Below are 23,562 nucleotides of genomic sequence, written 5' to 3'. Positions count from 1 at the left end.
ATTATAAACATTCTTGTTAGTTCATTTTATTGCTGACACTGCGTTTCAGGGTCATCAACATGTTGTGCCGCTTGCCCCAAAAGTCCAACTCCGCCTATGTTTCTATAGCAAAACGTATCGTATCGTGAGGTTCCAAGAAGTTCCCACTCCTACTCTATAGCTTTGGCATGAACAATAAACTCAATATAGTGAATGTTGACTGTAGTGCTGATTGAGTTCCTTCATTTCCACTGCAGAGTCAATGGTCTTGAATGACCCAGACTTTAAGGAGGAGGATCCAAACTTCCTGTCCCGTAGTGAACGCTATGACCAAGCTGTTAAAAAGAGCGCTCAAATGATCCTCAAACTGAGAGAGTATGGCATCGCAGACCCAGAGGAGATCTACTGCTATAAGAGGTATGTGATTACAAGTAATAAGAATGGAATAATATGTCATGCAACCCTTTCTTACGATAAGGGGGAAATAAAACAACAACAAAACATTTTTGGTTGGAAATTTTCAGAAAAGTGTCAATGAACCTTATGTAAACTATGCCAAGGGCATTGTACTACTGTATAAATAAATAATATAAGAGCAAAGTACATTCAGAGATTAAAACGATGTCAAAGGGTGTATGAGTTTTCTAGCCTGCAGATGCTTAAGAGTGAGACATTGTAATTGTATCAGATGTAATGGAGTGGAAAGAGTTGGTGACAATTGTTGATCTTGTAGTCACAACTAGACATGTGCCGATAACCAGTATACAGGTATACCGTGGTCTGAAAACGGCAAGGTTTCAAAAAAGCAAAACAACTCTGTCAAGAAAACAAAATTGCTGGAATGGAAATACACCGGCCACAGAAAAGATACGGATGGCCGCGGCTTAGAGGAGGAGGGCCAACCGACATGTAAAACATGATTTTTGGCTGCAGAGGAGGCAATACCTCCAATATGATTTCGCATTTATACAAATAAACACTGTCATGAGCGTTCTCCATCAGCTACAAAAGTTAACTCCAGCGTGTTTAGTGTGTAGCAGTGGTTTTTTTTCTCCCTGGCAACTATCTGTGTTGAGAAAGAGTGTGTGTGTGTTTAACGTAAAAATTAAAGATGCACGATAATATCGATCACCGATAATCATCGGCCGATAATGGCAATTATGACGTCACACAGATAATCCAGATAAAACGAAATTCAACCAATAATGCAATCCGATAATTATATACTTGATTTAGCCTCCAAATGTACGCAATCAACAGTTTCGTCCAATTCTGCTAGTTTTAAGGAGGTGTTTTTGCAGTGTAGTAATGTGATATATGTTAGGAATGGCTTAGTTTTAATTTGCATTTTTGTGCAACTTGGGTGTTTACTCTAAGTAATTGTTGCCAAAAGCTTACCATTACACAACGTCATTGCCATTGTTTAGTTGTTGGGATTTACTACTTGTTCACATTTGATGTGGAAAAAAATAGCACTAAATTACATTTTTGCACAGTAACATTAGATCTTTGTATACTTTAAAATTTTACATACATATTTGAATAGAATTATTGGCGTGACATTATCGGTTATCGGGTGGAAGGGGCAGGAAATTATTGGTTATCGATATTGGTTGAAAAATGCATTGTTGTGCATCACTAGTAAAAATGATACGAGTCATACACATGTGCTTTTTACGGAAAGTAATTCAATAATTTTTGTTCTGATGGTAATAATGTTGAGCTGTAGTTGTGGGTTTAGGCTCGCCTAAAGGACTGCATTTATTTTAATTTTATTCAGAATATATATGGCGGAAAACACAGACAAGACTGAAAAAGCAGTTTCTGGTCTTGCACTCCACTTTAAAAGAAACTGCTGTATTTTATGCCAAAAGAACTGTTGTGTTTGATAGAACAACATGTCTATATGCTGCCATAGCAGATTCATGGCGCATTAAGCCCCCAAAGTATTTTTAATTTGTCCGTTTTAGCCTGGAAACCCCCATTTACAGACGTCACCCAATCGCCTTTGTTTCAACCCAGCCATAAAACGAAGGTAATTAATAATATTTATTGTTCAAAATGTCTGTCATTTTTACCTTAGAATCATTAATTGATGTCGAATATTTCGTTAAAAAAAAAAAAAAAATGACTTAAAAAAATTATTCACTCGCATATTTTAAACTTTTAAAATAAATTACGTCACAATGAAAAAAATTGTGTCTGTAAAAAAATCACGGATATCTACCTCATAACTATCGCTTAATTGTATTTTTTTTGTTACTGTCGCATTTTCTCTGATATGTGAGATGATAAATAATCGATACAAATAAACATTGGAAAAAAAAAATTTTTAAAGGGTAAACATATGAAAAAGAAAATCTCGACCACTCCTTGATGTCTGCCATTTCTGCATAGCGACCCTTGTTATATTACCATGTTTCACCCATAAAATCCCCCAAAAATCCAGCTGTGGCCATTCACAGCTGTGTCTTGACACTCAGTAATACATGCTACATGGAGTTTTTGGATTGAAACAAGGTAAGTGCGCGATCTCGTTAAAATCATGGTGCCTGTAATTCTGCTTTCGTGTGCGCTCAGCTCCAGATAGGGTTTTGCTGTTTAATTTTTTTATTTTATTTTTTTTTTATATGCCGTCCTGTTCAAAATGTTTCTTCCCCCAGAAAATTGAGATTTTAAGCTTTCCAATGATGTATCACACATGCATATCGGACAATTTAGAAAGTTGGCCAAATTGGAGGTCTCAGAGCGGAACTTCAAGTCACCTGAGTGTTTTCCGCCATATATATTTTTAAATTTATTTTAACTGAACAGTATACTTATGTTCCAATTTGCTAATTTATTTAGAAACAAGAAAATCCTGTTCAATGGGAAAAGGTTTTTTTTCCCTCTCAAAGTAACACATTTTAGAGCTGTAATTGCAATACTGTGTTACTGTGAAACCATGATATTTTGGCTTAAGTTCATCATACCGTCAAAATATCATACTGTCACATGCCTAGTTACAACAGTGTTGGCGTTGTCAGTCAACAAGAAGCAAACTTGCTTTTATGTCTCTGTTGTAGAGCAGGGCGGTAAACCGAAAATTTACCGTCACCAAATTCTTCACGATGACCGACGTAATTTTGACCATGTCGGTAAATTCGGTAATTTGATAAAACAAGAAAATATAGTCTTTTTATCCCGCTTTGACGCTGTGTTTTCCGGCTATGTTCATTCCCCTTTAAGAAAGCAGACAGTGTGCTTACGTATGGAGTCACGTGGTTTTCAGGAAGCCAATCAAACAGAAGCCCGGTAGGCTAACGCTAGCAGCTAACGCTACAAGTAAACGGGATGGAGTCGGGCTTAAGTTAGCTTCGCCAAACTTTCACCCGACATAAAGTAAACTCTTGGCGGGTCCCAGACGGGCTTTCACCCGCTGTCCTCCCTGGTTCTAAATATAGTCTTTTTGTCCCGCTTTGACGCTGTGTTGTTCGGCTATGTTCATTCCCCTTTAAGAAAGCAGACAGTGTGCTTACGTATGGAGTCACGTGGTTTTCAGGAAGCCAATCAAACAGAAGCCCGGTAGGCTAACGCTACAAGTAAACGAGATGGAGTCGGGCTTAAGTTAGCTTCGCCAAACTTTCACCCGACATAAAGTAAACTCTTGGCGGGTTCCAGACGGGCTTTCACCCGATGTCCTCCCTGGTTCTCACGATATCAGGAGAGGATGCTTTCTTCTGGTAGCCAAGCCACAGGCTAACGCTTGCGGCTAACAACGGCTACAAATGAACGTGAAAGAGTCGGACAGCGGCTCTAACCTTGTCGAAACGGCTGAAATTAATGAGTGGACTCGGCACAGCTATTTTTCTGTATGTGTTTGCTTTATTCAGCTATCATAAAACCGTATTAAATGTTTCATTGGCATCAGAGCAATACAGCTTTAATCTGGTTGTGTCTGTGTGGGGGGTGCATGTATTAAAAAATGTTTCGGAAAAATAAATAAACTGAAACCTTGACATAAACACGTGTGTTGAATAATTATGTCACAGCAGCCATTACCGATAAGTTGTCTGAAGTGTACTGTTAACCTGCAAGTCATTTGTGATAGAGTGACATGTTTGCACAGTCGTCATATTGATTTTTATAATGTTGTACATTTTTCAGGTCATACAAGCTGTTATAAATGTTCACACTAGAATTCTTATTGTTTACAAGATTTTTTTAATACTTAATGTTTAGACTGCATGTGCAATTGTTAAATTGAAAGCTGGTTAAATAAATTTAACGAGAAATGGTTAATTTGTATTCCATGCATTGATTCAAATTTTCAAATTGTATAACAGTCTGCTTGGGCGAATTTATCGTCATTTATCGTTATCGAGGTAAATCTGCTCAATTTATCGCGATACGTACTTAAGGCCATATCGCCCAGCCCTACTCTGTTGTACACTGATTTATAAACAAAACGACTGTAGCATACGGAACTGTAGTTCTTGTACTGCTTTGATGTTTTTAATTTAAAAAAAAATACTTAAGTTATAACTAATGTGAAAGTTCCATCATTCACAATATTTTGTTCAGCATCCGTAGACATTATTTTCATACTTTACCTGCATACCTTTTCCCGTTCATTCCTAAAACTTAAACCAGTTGTCGGTTATTGATTGTATACCTTCCTTTCACCCAGAATGTTTCGAGGCAACTTTCATGAGGCAATGGGACTTCACTTTGTCATGTTTCTTCCAACCCTCTATGGCCAATGTGACCCTGAGCAATGCAAGAAATGGTTACCTCTAGCAGAATCCTACAAGGCCATTGGCACATATGCTCAAACTGAGCTGGGTCACGGTCAGTCCTTGACTACACCGTTTTTTTTTGTGGGGCTCTCACTAAATTTGCAGTTTTACCTCTGAAAACAGGCCTATTTTGAATACTTTTTTGTACCGTATGTGTTTGACAGATCAAGTATATAGCTCTGATATTTTTGGTTGACTAACAACATCACTAATTTTCTTAGTAGGTTTAAGTAGCTGTAAGTCATAGATCTACATTCTAAAATGAAATCATCCGAATCTTCGGCACGTAACTTTCTATCATAGATTGCTCAATTTCGTTCGCATTGCATTCATAGAAATAATAGTCTATATTTCAAACAAGCAAGAGTGCATTGCAAAGTTGAGTTTCAGCTTGTAACAAATTTATTCCTTTGGAATTATGAAGGCTGAGAAACCTGCAAGGGAGAAAGTAGGTCAACCAAGTTATTGTTTGTTGCTGCCCACTGACTGTCCTTTTTGTATTGGTATTTAGAAGAGCAAGTTAGTGAGCAATTTTTCTACTGTATTTGAAACAGCCTCTTTTACATGAAGAAACCAGCATAATTTTGTCATGATATGGTTGTTAAAATGAAAAATACTCTACAAAATAGCTATCGGTTCATGAACGAAACATTTGCACACTGCGACAAGGTCAGAGGGTTGGCAGTATTTGGTGCGCAATTTGTAAATTGAATATTTTCAATATTTAGGCATATGGAAATCTGGGTTCCACTATAAAATACTTTTCACACTGTGACAATTGCTTTCAACACAACAGTGTAGGAGACGTGGAAAATGTCCCAGCCTACTCCTGGCAATACAGAATTCCCTTACAGCTGGATTTCCTTGTGTTAGAATTTGAGTTTCAAGTTGCAATGTGACAAAATTTCCCAAAAATGTCTTGTCAAAATACTGACTCTGAACGATCACTTAAACCTGGCTACAATACACGAAGACTTTGGAAAATAGGAGAATGGGTTCTAGAGAAATCAAGTGTTTGTATTGGAGAAAAGTTAGGGAAATATTTTGTGTCATGTCGCGATAGCACATTTTTGAGAAATCCTCAAAGATGGTGGCCTCTTGCGCTGCTACTTAAAGCCAAATTATACACAATTTTTTTTTTTTTTAATTTAAAAATCACAGGCGCAATAATGATTTCCTCTTCTTTTTTCATGGCATCATCTCTGCTCAACCTCTATATTTTAATTTTGTGCGCATACTGCATTTTTCTCACAATCATTCTAATTTGTCATCCTCAAAAAATCTTTTGCATTGTCCACTCCTTGCCTTTGCTTGGCATTACCGTCTGGCTACCTTTGGGCTCTTGTCTTCTGTGGTTTAGCTGCGTGCACCCTGGCAGACCCGATCCTTTTGATCTGCATCTGGGAATGTTCCTGCCCACACTGCTCAACCAGGCCACTTCAGAACAAATGGACCGCTTCTTCATGCCTGCCTGGAACCTAGAGATCATCGGCACCTACGCTCAGACTGAGATGGGCCACGGTAAAATACTGAAAAGCCCTGAGTCTATTGCTGAGCTGTGTACAGTGCTGGCCAAAAGTATTGGCACCCCTGCAATTCTGTCAGATAATGCTCAATTTCTCCCAGAAAATGATTGCAATTACAAATATCTTCATTTATTTTACTTGCAATGAAAAAACACAAAAGAAAATGGGAAAAAAAATAAATGATTGTCATATCACCCTCAGCCTAATATACATGGTAGCACAACCTTTAGACGAAATAACTGCGAACAACCGCTTCTGGTATCCATCAGTGAGTTTCTTACTATGCTCTGCTGGAATTTTAGACCATTCTTTGGCCAGCTGCTCCAGGTCTCTGAGATTTGAAGGGTGCCTTCTCCAAACTGCCATTTTTAGATCTCTCCACAGGTGTTTTGTGGGATTCAGGTCTGGACTCATTGCTGGCCACTTTAGAAGTTTCCAGTGCTTTCTCTCAAACCATTTTCTAGTGCTTTTTGAAGTGTGTTTTGGGTCATTGTCCTGCTGGAAGACCCATGACCTCTGAGGGAGACCCACACTGGGCCCTAGATTATGCTGCAAAATTTGTTGGTCATCTTCAGACTTCATAATGCCATGCATACGGTCAAGCAGTCCAGTGCCAGAGGCAACAAAGCATCCCCAAAATATTAGGCAACCTCCGCCATGTTGGCCTGTGGGGACCTTGTTCTTTTCTTTGAAGGCCTTGTTTTTTTTTCCTATAAACTCTACGTTGGTTCCTTTTCCTCAAAAAGCTCTACTCTTGTCTTATCTGACCAGAGAACATTCTTCCAAAACGTTTTTGGCTTTCTCAGGTAAGTTTTGGCAGCCTGGCTTTTTTATGTCCCTGGGTCAGAAGTGGGGTCTTCCTGGGTATCCTACCATAGAGTCCCTTTTCATTCAGACGCCGACGGATAGTACGGGTTGACACTGTTGTACCCTCGGACTGCAGGGCAGCTTGAACTTGTTGGGATGTTAATCGAGGGTCTTTATCCCCCATCCGCACAAACTTTCGTTGAATCTCTGTTCAATTTTTCTTTTCCCTCCACATCTAGGGAGGTTGGCAGCAGTGCCATGGGCTTTACACTTATTGATGACAATGTGCACGGTAGACATAGGAACATTCATGTCTTTGGAGATGGACTTGTAGCTTTGAGATTCCCCATGGTTCCTCACAATTTTGCTTCTTAAGTCCTCAGACAGTTCTTTGGTCTTCTTTCTTAATGCTCAATGTGGTACACACAAGGACAAAGGACAGAGCTTGAGTCAACTTCATTCCATTTTAACTTGCTGCAAGTGTGATTTAGTTATTGGCACCACCCGTTATGTGCCACAGATAAGTAACAAGTGCTGTTAATTACACAAATTACAGAAGCATCACATGATTTTTCAAAGGGTGCCAAAACTTTTTGTCTGGCCCATTTTTGGAGTTTTGTGTAAAATGATAATGATTTAATTTTTTTCCCCATAGTCCGTTTGGTTTTTTCATTGCAAGCAAAATGAATGAAGATATTACGACCAAAGCATTTGTAATTGCAATAATTTTCTGGGAAAAATTGAGCATTAGCTGACAGAATTGCAGGGGTGCCAAAATCTTTGGCCAGCTCTGTATAGGAATAAAACAGGTGGACTGCTTTTGTAATCCCACTCAAATTTCTGGGTCTGTTGATTTGTCCAAATGCTAAAACCACCAAAACGTGGGGTTTTCCGCTTACTAGAAATGACTCCTAGAAATAAAAATTCTTGGCAGAAACAGAAACACAGAAAAAAATGTAATTCCTTAAAAATGTAAAAGGCAAATTCCTAGATTGGATCAATTTCTGTATTTTGTTGAATTTGTCTGAAGGCCTTGTCATATTGCATTTGGATTTCTTATGGTGGTTGTCGGTCAGCACATAAAAATGACAGTTCCCCGGTAAACGTGCCCATTTTTGGAAGCACTTGCACAACAGTCTGGTAGGATTGTAATTAGGGATGTCCCGAAAGCATATTTTTGCGTCCGAGTCACCTGATTTTGAGAATCTGCCGATATCGAGTCCCGATCCGATACCGAAAAAAAATGTTGTTTTTTAAACAAAGGTTCCAAACATGTTACTGTCCCACTGTGCCACCTTCGTAATGTGAATTATTTTTAATCAAGAATAACGTAGAAAAATGCGTCTTTATTAAATGCTTCATTGAGTGAGTCCACTCAAATCCACTCCGGCTTTGACGCTCATTCTGCTGAGAACTGCCTCTCACTTACACAATGAGTTGCCACAACACACTTATGCAAGTTTAACAAAGATTGACACATATGTGCCTTTGATCGTAGCGCTACCAAGATTCTCTGGAGAGATAAAAACTAAAAACCTGTTAATCATTGTTAACTTTAAGTACCAAACGCAAGGTGGACAGTTTGGCAGCACTGCTTAGCAGGAGGGAGGGTGAGAGGCTGTGGCGCTGTATGAGCATGATACAGAAAAACATAAATATATACAGTACTTTTAGTTAAAAACTCTATTCTTTCACCCGACTCAGATCCTCTGAAAAATGGCGCGATTGGCCCGATTTCGGATCACGTGATCAGATCGGGACATCCCTAATTGTAATCGTAATGTAATGCTTTTCCCACTAGGAATGCATTGTGACATAACCATGACCTTGCTGGTATTGAATAAAACATTTTTCTACTTGAGGGCAGACCAGACTATGGTTAATATGATAAGGTTTTTTGTCGTCTCACGCTTGTGCATCAAACACATGAATGACTTTTTTAATGTTGTGTTGCTAAATTGAGTGTGAAAGTACATTTTGTGTAGGGGTGCACGATATCTATTTTTTGAAATCGATATCGATAACTTCCTGCTCCTCAAAACCGATACCGATATCATAACCGAGAATAAATATATAATTTTTTTTAAATGTATAACCTGAGTTTTTGAACACCTGGAGGTTTAAAAAAAAAAAAAAAAAAAAAAAAAAAAAAAAAAAAAACTAGTGGTGGATTCAACATAGATTTGCCTTTGATCCCACCAGATTTTTCATAATGACATGAACAAAACAGTGCATTTCACTACTGCATTGCCCGACAGCCAGCTAAGAATTAATGCACTTCCATAAACCACAAGGCTTGGTCTTTTCTTGCTTTTATGGGAAGATATTTGTCTTAATATTGTGAAAGTACAACCGAAAAATACACATATTCAATACTCAATGTACAACAAACTGCACAATACACTTACATACACAACTATTATATGTATAGCATAGCACACTACCTTGAGCTACTAAAGCATTGGCTGGCTTCTATAACACAACAACTTCTGTACATATGACCCTTCACCACAGAAGTAAACATATATTGCACATCCATATGTTACAGTAAAAATAAAATACTTACAGACATATATTTCCGAGGCGGACACGTAACAGAAAGCATTCACGATTGTCAATGCTACTGCTAGACACCACAATGTGTAAGTGAATGAACCAAACTACTGTAACAAAAAATAGATGCAGCCAATTATTCTGACCAGCAGGTGGCGGCAATGCCCTGCAAATGGTCAACTGATTTCCCATACTACTCTGTAAACTGTAAAGCCAGCACAGTACATATTATCGGTCCTATTAATAATGTTATTGGATTTATCGCGATGACGTCATAATTCCTATTATCGGACCAATAATTACCAGACCGATAATTATCGGACCAATAATTATCGTAACCAGTAATTGCACCAGTAATTTTGTGCGAGATTTGAAGACGGCTTCCAGAGAGTCTTGGCCAACATCTGGGTGCCATGGTTGGGGAAATGAGGTACAACGTTAGCGGCCACAGTGGCATGTGCTGCTACTCCATGAAACTTGGTTTTAATACTGGTTAGTCTTTCTTAAGTGCTTGGTTAATAGTTTTTTTTTTTTGGGGTCCATGACAACATCCTGTTTCGGTGACGAGAGGCTGTAGGTATCTGCATTTTCAGTGCATATCAACACTCCAGTGTAGTCATTCAGCCTGAAAAATAATTACTTAATGTATTGTATGCTGTGCATAGGATTTGTAAAGACTAGATTGTTTTGGATCTGTCAAACATTTACAAGGTGCATTGCTTTAACTCCTATTTTTAAATGGAACATTTACCAGTCAGGATTCCCTAAAATGTTGGCACACTGTACAAACTGTGAATAAAAAAAGCTGACTGCAACAATGTGGAAGTGCCAAATTAAAAAAAAAATCTGAATACAACATCGATGACAGGTCAAACGTTTAAACTGAGAAAATTGATCATTTTAAGAGAAATACGTCTTGAATTTAACTTCTGCTACTTCTATTCACACATACTCTATGTGCAATACTTATTTACGTGCAGTATTAATGTGCAATATTCAATGCTTTCATTGTCAACTGCTGCCACTTCACTTAAATTATTTGCACTGCCTGAACATAGGACTACCTCATACATATTTTATATTTATTTAGAGTTTATACTTTTATTCTTGCAAGCCACTTTCAAGATTTTTACTTGTCCTGCACTGTAAAGGGAGAGATAGACTGTCACTCCAAGAAGCATTTTTATATTCAGTCAGTTGCCAGTGAACCTAATTAGTGGTGATTGGTCTTTAAGCTTTTCGTTATATCTGCAATCGACTTTTCCAGACTCTTATTGCTACCTGTCCCAACTTTTTTGAGATTTGTTGACACCATGGAATTTAAAATCAACATATTTTCCCCTTTATATGATTAAATTTTCTCAGTTTGAACTTTTGATCTATCATCTATGTTCTATTTTGAATAAAATATTGAAATTTGGCACTCCTATATCATTGCATTCAGTTTTAATTCACAATTTGTAGTGTCCCGATTTTGGGGAATCTGGTTTGTAGTTCTCATGGAGGGTGAATTGTAATTTCTATTCATAGTTACCTAATGAATTGGCAACACTAATGGGCTTGTTTTCTGCCAAGATGCTTTCTGTGTTTTCTTAATTTAATCTCTAATGTATTTTATAAAGCTTTGTATGGGTATTTACTTCATGCCTGTCCTCCAGGCACACATCTCAGAGGACTGGAGACCACTGCCACATATGACCCAGCTACAGAGGAGTTTATCCTAAACAGTCCCACTGTCAGCTCCATCAAATGGTGGCCTGGAGGCCGTAAGTGCAATAACACACCTCCCAAGACTTCAAACACCAGCAGTTTTTCTCAGGAAAAAATATTGTTTAAAATCCTGTTCTCTTAATCTAGTTGGGAAGACCTCAAACCACGCAATTGTACTTGCCCAGCTTTACACTCAGGGAAACTGTCACGGTCTGCATGCGTTCATCGTACCTATTCGTGATATGAACACACACGAGCCACTTCCAGGTAAGTACAGTTTTTGGAATTTCTTCTATCTTAGGGCGCTTTCACACAAGCACTGTTTGGTCCATTTTAAATGAACAAGATTTCTTTTTCCTCAGATAGTCCACTTCGTTTTGTAAATGTGATCGTGCATCCAAACTCTAGTTCAGACCAAACAAACGAACTCTGTTCAAAAATTGTGGGTCTCTGTCTGCTTTAAGCGCACCCTGTGAATGCAACCAAAGCAGGATGCGCTTTTGCTACTTTATGTGCAGCGTCACATTGCTTAAAGCTGTGAAGCTACGGACCGGGCATCCTTGGAAGCGGAAGGAGAGCGCGCACGCATCATCATCAACATCAAAAATGGCAAAATGACAGACGATGACAGACCCTGGCCAAATGTTGTTTTGCTGCGCTAAGCAGTTGCATTTGATCCACAGAATCAGGTTATAATGTGTAGAGGAGTTCCAAATTTTTCAAATTATTATTACATGCATCGCGATTCGACACGTGATGATTACGATTCATAAACGTTCAAACACGGTTATTTTTCCTCATAACTTTATGGCAGCCGCTCATAGCAGACCGAAATTCAAGACACGTCTGCCGCCCGGGCACCGTTAACGGGCGCACGTACATTATGATGGATTCTGCCGGCTACTGAGAGAGGTTTACTCCTTTTTAAAAGACTGGAAAATAAATTTGTGTATGAGACAGGCAGCAACAGAAGCGCGACTCTACGCAAGTTATTTTTTAGAGCAAGAGGGGAAGAGAGATAGTTCGTTGCTCCTTGTCTTTCAGATGTCCAGCAGTAGTTTTGAGGCATTTCAATTAAAAAATGTCCTGGGTGTGTTGCTAAGACCCGTGTGCATCTATAAGAGCTGAGTACACGAACCCTCTTGTACTGTTTAGCGTTTATTGCTGTTATTTTTGAGATGTTGATAGTTAGCGCCGAGCGCTAAGCTAATTAGCTAATTCGCTAACGTGTATTTCATTTGCAGAACGTGTAAAACCATGATTAAGTACATATATAGGAAGTTTCTAAAGACACTTTGTTTCCAGAAAATGTGGAATTCATTCCACCTGTGTAAATTGTATTGTATTGTTGAGAGTACTCCCTTTAAAATGGTTAATGTTTTTGCTAGGGCTGTCAAAATTATCGCATTGATGGGCGGTAATTAATTTTTTAAATTAATCACGTTAAAATATTTGACGCATTTAACGCACATGCCCCGCTCAAACAGATTAAAATGACAGCCCAGTGTCATGTCCATTTGTTACTTGTGTTTTTGGGTGTTCTGTCGCCCTCTGCTGGCTCTTGGGTGCGACTGATTTTATGGGTTTCAGCACCATGAGCATTGACATCAACAATGGCGAGCTAATAGTTTATTTTTTGTTTGAAAATTCTACAAATGTTATTGAAACGAAAACATTCAGAGGAGTTTTAATATAGAATTTCTATAACTTTTACTAACATTTATCTTTTAAGAACTACAAGTCTTTCTATCCATGGATCGCTTTAACACAGGGGTGGGCAAACTATTCCACAAAGGGCCGCAGTGAGTGCGGTTTTTTGTTCATACCCATCATGAGGACAGCTTTTCACCAATCTGGTTTCTTACAAGTGCAATCAGTTGATTGCAGTCAGGTGCTCCTTGTTTCCACTGAAACCTCATTGGTTATACTGTGTGTGCTGAATCAGTTGGAACAAAGACCAGGACCCACTGCGGCCCTTGAGGACCGGTTTGCCCACCCCTGCTTTAACAGAATGTTGATAATGTTAATGCCATCTTGTTGATTTATTGTTATAATAAACAAATACAGTACTTATGTACGGTATGTAGGGTTGGGCATTGAGCATCGATGGGAACCGCTTCTAACACTCCGGTACTCCCGGAATTGTTCGAATTTTTAAATGTCGATTCCTTATTTCGATGCCCTGACCGCCGAGCGTAAAAAAAATTCTCAAGTTTAAAGACTGATATTTATATACAAGTTATAATTAGCCCTGTAAGAAGTTCATTTAATTTGAAAAAACTTCCAGAAGTTAAGACTTTAATATAAACTATGCAATTTTTTGGGACCCTGCATTGTTTTTTTTTTTGACCCTGCCTCTTGAAAGAATCAGAATCGGGAATCGTTCGGAACCGGAATCGAAACGTGGAATTGGAATCGGAACTGGAATTGTTCAATTTCAAACTATACCCAACCCTAACGGTATGTTGAATGTATATATTTGTTTTGTGTCTTTCCATTCCAGCAATAATTTTCTGAAAAATATGGCATATTTTATAGATGGTTTAAATTGCGATTAATTACGATTAATTAATTTTTAAGCTGTGATTAACTTGATTAAAAATTTTAATCGTTTATTTTGTTGTATGGGCATGTTTCCATCGTTCCTGTTGAATCATTAGGATATTTCAAATAAATAATGGACATATATTTGTTTGGCTACTGTATTAATTAGTAATGTACGATGCATCGGTAATCGCGGTATTTGTGATAATAGCAATAACGTTATCATCGTCAATACTGTGATCATCGTTCAGTAATCGAATAATAGCACCCTAAATCGTAATCGAATCGAATCGTGGGGTGCCTAAGATGGCACACCCCAAATAATGTGGCGGTTCTGTGTTGCATGCTGTTCTTGAACATACCATGTGAGCGTGACAGTAGCCGAGACAGGCGGAGCCCCTCGGGGCGCCCGTTTCGAGTGTCTCGCGCTCCTGGAAGTAGCGACAATTTGACAGTCGAAAAAAAGTCATGAAAGTGAGAGTGATTGCACGCCTTTGTGACTTGGGGTACCATGCGGTTCCTTTCCTCATGCATATTTTGTATACTCCAGTTCGCTTAGCATCGAGTCTGGAGTCCACTGGCCGAGTGGCGACTTAATTTATGCTACATTACGTGCAACGTCACACGCTCCCTCCCCTCCCAGGAGCAAGGTATTTCCTCTTCTATTTGTCCAATCAATGAGTGCGCCTTTCATCCGCGTTGATGCTACGCAGAAAGTGGGGTTGGCGCAGTGTGGACCCTGAACCTTTTTAACAAGTAATTTGCCAGTGTTGTTGCGAGCTAGCTCCCCAACCTGAGCCTGGTCCTCTTGGTCTAATGTGAAAGCACCCTTAAAGTGTTTTTGTTTTTATATTTCTCAATATAACACAAACAAACAATTTTCTCGTAGGTATTGTTGTTGGGGATATTGGACCCAAATTCGGTTTCAATGAAGTTGATAATGGCTTTTTGAAACTTGACCACGTGCGGATACCACGGGAGAACATGCTCATGAAATATGCGAAGGTGAGCTAATCGAATTGCACCTTCAAACAAAAGTAAATATCAGAAGTGATAAAGACTGTAACAGGCGCTTATATGTATTTTAAGGGGAAAATCAGCATGCTGAATTATTCTTGTCCCCCCACTAGGTAGATGCAGATGGCACCTACGTCAAGCCGCCTAGTGCTAAATTGACCTATGGCACCATGGTTTTCATCCGTTCCATGATTGTGGGCGAGTCCGCTCGGGCACTGGCAAAGTCCTGCACCATCGCCATTCGCTACAGTGCAGTCCGCCACCAGTCTGAAATACGGCCTGGGTCAGTCACCACTGCTTTCATGGCGTCACTTAAGCTAACAATTTGAATCATGCAAAATAGTTTTTGCAAGTTAACACAAACGGTTGCTTCTCCCAGAAACGACCTCTGTTGTAGAGTTTATTAAGAGAAAATAGATTATAAATGTTTCTGTCCTGCAGCGAGCCGGAGCCTCAAATCCTCGACTACCAGACGCAGCAATACAAACTCTTCCCTGTGCTTGCTATGGCCTACGCGTTCACTTTTGTCGGCCAGTACATGAACCAAACATACCACCGCATCACCGGAGACATCAATCTAGGGGACTTCAGTGAGCTGCCAGAGGTAATGAGTGCAGATACTCGTCCATGTGCACACCCGAGGCATTCAAGTCCTTAAAAAAAACAAATAAAACAAAACACGATTTTTGTCTTAGTCTTTTGTACGAAAATACTTATTAGTCATATAGCCCTTTCCCACTGGCCAAAAAACCCGTGTCAGCCCGCTAACAATCGGCTTTTGGTGGCAGTGGCAAAGGTGCAGCGACCCGCCTCGACCCGTGTCAATCAACCCGCCAAGCGACCCGCGTTAAAATCACCTCGGCTCTGATCGCCATGCAGTGTGAAAGCAAAACTCCGGATCAACAGTCAACACCCTAATCTACGTGGTGACGTAGGCTAGTACGTGATGCGTGATAACAAAAAACAAAAACCATGTGCTCTAGCCCGGATCTACATACAGCGAACAGTCGGTGTAGCGGCGTTAGCAATAGCCATAACAGACGAAACAAAGGCTCTGCTCCTCCTCCTCCTGTGACGTACACGACTCCTTTCAATTTCAAACCAAAATTTATGTCTCCTACGTTGCCTCAGCACAAGCGCAGTGTTGATCTTTTGCTGCATTTCGACCATTTTGCAGGCAGTAAAACGCATGAAAACAGAGAACACAAACGGAAAGGAGGCTTCCATGTTGCTTTGCATTGTTAACTTCCTTGAACTGAATGAATTCGGTCGCACTTGTCGAAGCGCATCTTAGCGTGGTGACGTCACGCACCTTACACACGGCTGAGGAAGGGTGGGGGTTAGACGGGTGAAAAAAAAAAAGACACTGCTTTTTTCGTCAATGGGAAAGGTGCCAAATGCCAATTGCTAGTGGGATGCATCGGCTTGGAAAAACGCGCGTTGACCCACTAGTTTTAGTGGGAAAGGGGTATTAGTAATATTTTAGACATTTCAAAATGTGTTCGTCTTCATCTCGTTTTCGTTGACGAAAACTCAAATTTCGTCTAGCTTTAGTCCACGCATACTCAAAATGTCTTCTTCTGCTAAATTAAAACGTTTTACGTACATATTTAAATAAAGGTTTCAAACAATGGCGTACCGCAAGCAACACGTCACTTCCGCTCGTTAATATTCATGACGTTTGCTACTGTTGCTAAGTAGGGGACAAACGTGAGATTGTCCTCAATAGTAAATGAATGGAAATCGTGTACGAAGGAGATGTTTACAGAGCTAAACCTAACAATTCTTTTCGAAAATGATGTCCCTGGTGCCAAATTCACTGGCAAAGATAGTGGAAGAACATAAAAATGTTCAGTTAAAGAGATGGCTTGAGTGTCGAGGGCTGAAAAAGATAAAAAAACGAGCCGACCTAAGCATAGCCTTAGCCTTTTTATCGACACCTTTTTCTTACGCGACTGACAATGACATTCTCCTGTTTCAACAAGCTATCCTTTACCACCAGCCCTGTCTTTCTTATATATTATATCCTCTGGTTGTCCTACGTCTCTGACGGTTCTTGGGGGTAATTTATATTGTTAGTTTTGTGGAGCGATCGCAAATGCACTCAGTGACAGTCAACGAACACTTTTCATTTTTTTTATTGATAACAAATCTTAACTCTATAATTTAGTATCTACCCTTCTCCCTTACTAAAGTTGATTTTTTTTTTAACAACAGAAAATGTAAATGGCATTCAGATACCATTGTAATTCTTTTCAGAATTCATTGTCAGACAGAAGCAGCACGGCACAACGTCAAGCTAAAAAAATAAGTTAAAAATATCAAAATGGCTTACTTCTTTGTCCTCTGAAAGACCATGCCAACCCAACAAAATGTTTACTGCATATGAAATGCAAATGGATTCACCAAGCTGCCGTTAAGTCCGCGCAAGTTGATTCATTCTTCACATTTTTTCCTCCGAGTTTTTAGTTTCGGGAAAAGTATGAATTAAACATCCTTCATATGTCGTAATGTCTGGGGTCGTTTCTACAAGTTCCAAAAAAGCAATGTGTGATCGGCATGTTCGCTTTTGAAAGATTACCGGAGAAAAGTAGCAGAATTAACATGGTTTCTATGCGAGGGCGAGTCTATAATGTCCCACTTTTTCTTTACTTCTGCTTTACGATGCGACCTCACGGTCTGAAAATAGCATGCGTGCGGTACGCCATTTGGAAAGAACACTGACAGGCGAGTACAAATTGTAGCTTCTACAAAGACAACGCCAACTGAATTTTTGACATTAGCCTTAATCTTTGAGTTAGCAGGGGTTTAATTAGTTGGTGAAGTTGATTAGAGCAAATTCCGTGTAGTTTGTAAGCTATTTGTTAGTTTCAGGGCTCCGCAGTGCGAGTCAATAGGGCTAACTTAGCATGCCAATAAAAAAAGATACAGATCCAACATAGTCAAATAAATTCAAAATGCAGATCATTGTTCCAAAACAATGTCACAAAAAAACTGCCATTATTCATTTCATTCTGCCGGACTGCTTTTTTAGATGCGTAATACAACCACAATAGAGAGGAGTGCTTTGCCACTTATGCTCATGCTGCATTCAAGGAAGGTGGGAAGTCTGACTTTTCCCGCTCGGAAATACAAGTTGCGACCTCAAAACGTTCCAAGCGAATGTAAACAGTAAAAATGGCTAATCGTGACAAGTTGTTTTTTATTTTGGCCATCAAAAGACATTTTGACCTCCAGCAAACCTGCCTTCTCATAAGCGATCAAATAGTGGAGGTGATATTTTTCCAGATCGGAGGTTGGAAACTCTGACTTCCCACCTTCCTCGAATGTAGCATCAGTCTGCTGAGTTAACTGACAGCCGGCAACATGGTGAAATGTGCATTTAGAGCCTGTGGAAACAAACAGAGGAAATGGGCAAAGGAAAGTTTCCACAAACTCCCTATGAAGAACGAGGAACAATATAAACTGGTTACTTGCTGCTGGCTACGACATAAACAATCAGCGGTGGAAAAAAACAATGTGATTTCACTCTGCCCTGCTCCTCTGCAGAGCTTCTAGATTACAAATGTTGCTGTTCATTCATACTGCAGTTATTGACATGCAATGGTAAGTTTTAATAACTTTATCCTGAAAACATAGCCAACACTATTGATTGCATAGGTCATCGATGATTTTATATGTATTGCATATGTTGTTTTGGGTTTTTTTGGGGAATGCTAAGTCGGCAGTCAATTGGGCCCACTCCAGAGCCCTGAAACTAGCAAATAACGAACAGACTACACGGAATTTATTGAAGTCAATACTACCGACTAATTAAACCCTTGCTAACTCGAAGATTAAGCCTGATGTCAAAAATTATGAACTTCCTTTTTAAAATGACGCTCGCCACGCTAAATGCTAATGCTATTGAAAACGCGAATGCTATGCTAACGTTGAGTGTGTGATGATCACTCAGCACAGACCTTTAAAAGCTATAGCAACATTGCATATTCTCGCTAAGATAGAAAACAAATATAACCATGTTTTTCAAGACAAGAAAGCCTGGAGCCTGGAGAGGACACCGGTGAGTGGGTGTGGGTGCAGCACGTCACATGAGTGACACAACCAAACACTGCGACAATGCAAGCTAACTACACATACTTTAGGGGAAAATCGCACTTTTTGAACATTTGACAGAACGCGTATTTTTGTCTCGTCTCGTCAGACAAAAACGAGCACTCGTCGCGTGATGTTTTGGTCTCCCAAGACACATTTATAACTCAACGAAATATTTTCGTTATCATCTATGTTGATGAAAACAACAACGCCTCTTTTTAACCTCACTTTTATGCATTGTGTAGCTCCATGCTCTGTCCGCGGGTCTGAAGGCTTTCACCACGTGGGCTGCTAACTCTGCCATCGAAGTGTGTCGAATGTCGTGCGGAGGTCACGGCTATTCCCGCAGCAGTGCCTTGCCGGACATATATGTTGAGTTTACCCCAACCTGCACCTACGAGGGCGAAAACACTGTCATGATGTTGCAAACTGCACGGTGTGTCATTTTGGACTTTTATTAGTTCTACATTGTTAGGTGTTAAGTCATGTCAGGAACAGAGATGTGTGATTATCTACATTTTGCGTGTGTGCACGCAGATACTTAATGAAGAGCTACAGGCAGGCTAGAACAGGTCAGCGGTTGCATGGCATTGTGTCGTACCTGAATGATGCAGACCAGCAGAGAATCCAACCACAGCATGTCTCCGCAAGATTGACTGGACTCGATATTAATGACCTGTCTGACCTGGTGGAGCTCTACAAACTACGAGCTGCTACGTAAGAGAGCAGACTGACAGATGATTAATAATGACAGCAGTGGATTTAACTGTTTTATGCAAAAAAATCATTGTGTGTCTAGTCTGGTTGAGTTGGCAGCCCAGAGTATCCAGAAGGAGCTGCAACACAAGAGCCAAGAGGATGCCTGGAATAATAGTGCAATCGACCTGGTCAGAGCCTCTGATGTAAGACAATTTTGTGTGATCAAATCCATCAGAATTTCAGTGCAACATTAACTCATAACAGCTTGATTTGTTTACCATTACACTACATTACATGACATTAAACTACAATTGATCTCCTCCAGGCCCACTGCCACTATGTCGTTGTAAAGCTCTTTGCTGACAAGTTGGGAGAGATTGATGCTGCTCACATTCATTCAGTGCTGTTGACGCTTGCTCGCCTATACGCTCTTCATGGCATCTCGAACAACTCTGGAGACTTTCTTCAGGTATGTATCTGTAAAAACATGTTTAATTTGTTCCTTGACCTAGCTTATAATCAAAACACTTATCCTTCTACTCTTTTTTTTTTTTTTTTTTTCCTACTGAAACGAGTGGGGATTGTGTTACTCTTCTGCTGTTCCTTCTTATGCCACCTGGCAGCAGAATAAAACTGACAAAGGGACAGTGTTCATTGAGATGTTCACACACGCTGGACAAGAAGTGTTTGAAATGTGTCATAATAAACTGTCGCTTTTTGAATACTTTACAAAATTCAGCAAGCTGTCCAGTCATCAGTGAGCTCCTTTGCGCATAGCAGTTCGCTAGCTTCACATAATCAATTAATCGATTGCTCTAGTTTGTTGACCAATCCTATTTCCAATTGTCTTCACTATAGGAGAGTGATTAAGAGAGTGCTCGTAGCTGGAGTTGTCCGTTAATGACTTTTTAACCGATATCTTGATATTGTCCTAGTCAGAGGTTGCGCTAGACATTTTCGTTGTCTGTCATTTTGACTGACAGGGTCATAAAAATCCGGTCATAAACTATTTTTACCCGTCACTTAAATTTTTAAAATGATAATGATGACATATTCAATAGTATTTAGTTTTCATTCATTTTTAATTAATATTGTAACGCTTGCTTGGCGGCGAAAAATTAGACACGGAAGTCGTGGTATTTTTCTCCCTCTTTTTACTCTGCTTACCGCCAACAAAACAACAACTCCGCCCCCAAAGAAAAAGAGGCAACTATATAGACCCCAATCACCAACGTCACACAATGATCTTAATTGTGGTTGTCAGTCCAAAATCTTCTAAATATATATTAAATGCATCTTACCAGATATAAAGTGACTACTACATAGTCTGTGGTGATCGTTTGGTGCCCAGATTTCTTGTCGAATTACAGCAGTCCATCTCGCTCTCCTCTTCAGGTCTCTCAGAATACGGTAGAACTTCAAGTCTCTCCATCTATCTTCTCTGTAACTGCAACCAACCGCCACACACGCCTTCACCATTTTGATTATTAATGTTAACGAGCAGAAAAACACGCCGTAATAGGAGGCATGTACGTAGCGGTAATGTGTAAACACGACGAGCTGACACACAATATGGCGGCTCCAGTTGTGACGACATGTGATTGGGGTCTATACACAGGCGGCAATCTAGTCCACCAATTGGATGACGCGCTGGCACACCGGGTGCACCAATAAGAACCTCGCGTTGATGTGTCAATCACGGTGCCGCCGCCAGACCCCGGTGACGCTACAATATTCTGACAGAATAGCCAACGACGTCATGCATTAAGAGAGACAATAGCTAATTAATATGCTCACTCGCCATCCTGTGGTCTGGGGTGTGAATTGCAACCTGTCAAAATGACGGACGGACTTCAGTTTTTTCCGTCACCGTTTTAAAAAACCGGTCAACGACGGAAAATATTCGGTAACGCGACCCTTGGTCCTAGTCTAAAATTCCGATACCGATATATGCGGTCGTGGATTTAAAATATTATGGCTCATTGTTTCGTGATGCCCTACTTGATGCTTTACTAATGATACATGTAACAACTTAAATATTTTCCCAATAAATATTCTGTGAAAAATGAGAGAACTGAAGTTATGGGAAAAGTGCCTATATTGTACCACTATATGTGTTGTTGAAATCAAAATAGCGCAAACATGAGGTTTTTTGGATGTAGCGAAAATGCAAAGTGCTAATAAAGCACTTATTCTGTCCTCATTGTGTGTGTGAGTATACAAATCGACAGATAACGAAACAAATCGGGCTTTAAAGAGAAGTCAGACGGAGTAAAGTTGAATTGATTTTACTATGGTCATCTTGCTTTTGACAAGATTACTGATACTTTTTTGTAAAACTGAGAAAAAAACAACAAAACATTGTCAATATGATGAAATAAATTCACTAAATATCGCAAGGCATACGCCACGTGTCAATTTGAAAAGTAACTGGTAGTACAGCTTGCAAGCAATGTAATAATGTAACCACATTTTACCACAAATGCAAACAAAAAAAAATATACACATCTCCAATATACTATACAACTTGAATATGAAACAACGGAAGTACAGTATATAACTTACAAGCGATGTTCGTATAACACGCAACAACCTGGTGAGATGGCAAGAACTGCTATGGTACACTTACTGCAGACGATACCTCGTCCAATTAGCTGTCTCTATTTGTAATGATCACGGGTCGACATATGATGACGTCAACAGAAACTGCTGGAACTTATCAAAACTAATTACACCTAAGCGCCAGCAGGGGGCAACAAGACACCAGAAACACAGGCCTGCAATAAGTGGACATGACAGACCTGCCATATGCAAATTGGCACAAAACCGATGAAGTAAAAGCAGATGTCGATATTATCCATCATTTTAAAATGCATTTATCAGACAATATTATCGGCTACCTGTTAATATCGGACAACTCGATTCGTGGCCAAAATGTAGTTGATGCTGGAATTATCGGCATGCCTTGCAGTGGCCTTTTGTAAACAGTAATTAATAATATTAGGGCAGTGTTGTTATCGTCAACACCTACAATAACGTAAATATTTCGTCGACGAACAAATTTTTCATGAAGATGACGAGCTAAAAATGTGGCTTGGGAGACTAAAACATAACGAAAAAAATGCCAGTTTTCATCTGACGAGACGACTACGAGACGTTTCTGTGCGGGACATTTTCATATTGTACGTCAGCTTGCATAGTAGCAGTATTTGGGTGGTGTCACTCATGTGAGATGTACTGCGTCTCTCCCTCACTCTCCTCACCAAAGTTTAGGATGTGTCTAAAGGTAGGCTGCGCTCCTTCTTGCTTGTTTGGAAACACGGTAAGATTTGTTTATTTATCTTGGCACGAGAGAATAGGCAACGCTGCTGTAAGCCTGAGTTATGCTCCCGCATTGCGGTGACGGCGCAGCGACTATGGCGTCATTCAACATTCGATGGTTCTCCGGCCAGGTGACGCGTTGCTCTGTAATTCACCGCCAAGCCACTAGAGGGGTGTTGCGTTATTTTTGTACGGTTTTGGGGCATGGTTGTTGACTTCCTCTTGTCTAGTTTAACGGAGAAGAAATAAACAATGCAAGATGGAACGCTTGAATGTGGATCTTCAGCTCAACAACATTGAATAAATGTTGATCATACAAATGTTGAGGCGCAGGCGACGCAGAAGACTGTTTCGAGGTGGTCTGTCCAACTTTTGATGTTGCATAGAGACTTCTAGCCTCGGGTGAAATTGGTTGAAAACCAGCTAGCTGTGGCGGCTAGCTTCAAACTGGTGTCGAGCACTGCGTCCAGCGTTTTGTCCGACGTCTGCAAAGCCGTCCAGCCCGGTTTGTGTGCCGTGTCCTCCAACCAGCC

At 39.9% G+C, this 23,562-nt stretch overlaps 1 protein-coding gene across 3 annotated transcripts in view; it reads left to right on the top strand.

Moving 5' to 3' along the window:
* Positions 1-23,562, top strand: part of acox1 (acyl-CoA oxidase 1, palmitoyl) — a 40,599-nt gene that overhangs the window by 3,919 nt on the left and 13,118 nt on the right. The window contains exons 2-12 of one of the 3 annotated variants that reach the window (XM_057844142.1): positions 237-396; positions 4,649-4,809; positions 11,302-11,409; positions 11,501-11,620; positions 14,787-14,902; positions 15,028-15,197; positions 15,356-15,518; positions 19,255-19,445; positions 19,547-19,726; positions 19,809-19,911; positions 20,034-20,177. In XM_057844142.1, the coding sequence (XP_057700125.1) occupies positions 237-396; positions 4,649-4,809; positions 11,302-11,409; positions 11,501-11,620; positions 14,787-14,902; positions 15,028-15,197; positions 15,356-15,518; positions 19,255-19,445; positions 19,547-19,726; positions 19,809-19,911; positions 20,034-20,177 (1,616 nt within the window). Of the gene's footprint in view, positions 1-236; positions 397-4,648; positions 4,810-6,117; positions 6,279-11,301; positions 11,410-11,500; positions 11,621-14,786; positions 14,903-15,027; positions 15,198-15,355; positions 15,519-19,254; positions 19,446-19,546; positions 19,727-19,808; positions 19,912-20,033; positions 20,178-23,562 lie in introns of all 3 variants that reach the window. The other 2 variants (XM_057844140.1, XM_057844143.1) reach the window with 2 other exon arrangements.

Source organism: Corythoichthys intestinalis, chromosome 8 (genome assembly GCF_030265065.1).
Source record: "Corythoichthys intestinalis isolate RoL2023-P3 chromosome 8, ASM3026506v1, whole genome shotgun sequence".
NCBI classification, from domain to species: domain Eukaryota; kingdom Metazoa; phylum Chordata; class Actinopteri; order Syngnathiformes; family Syngnathidae; genus Corythoichthys; species Corythoichthys intestinalis.
Note: the sequence above shows the minus strand (reverse complement) of the source record. Positions and strands in the feature narration are given on the sequence as shown.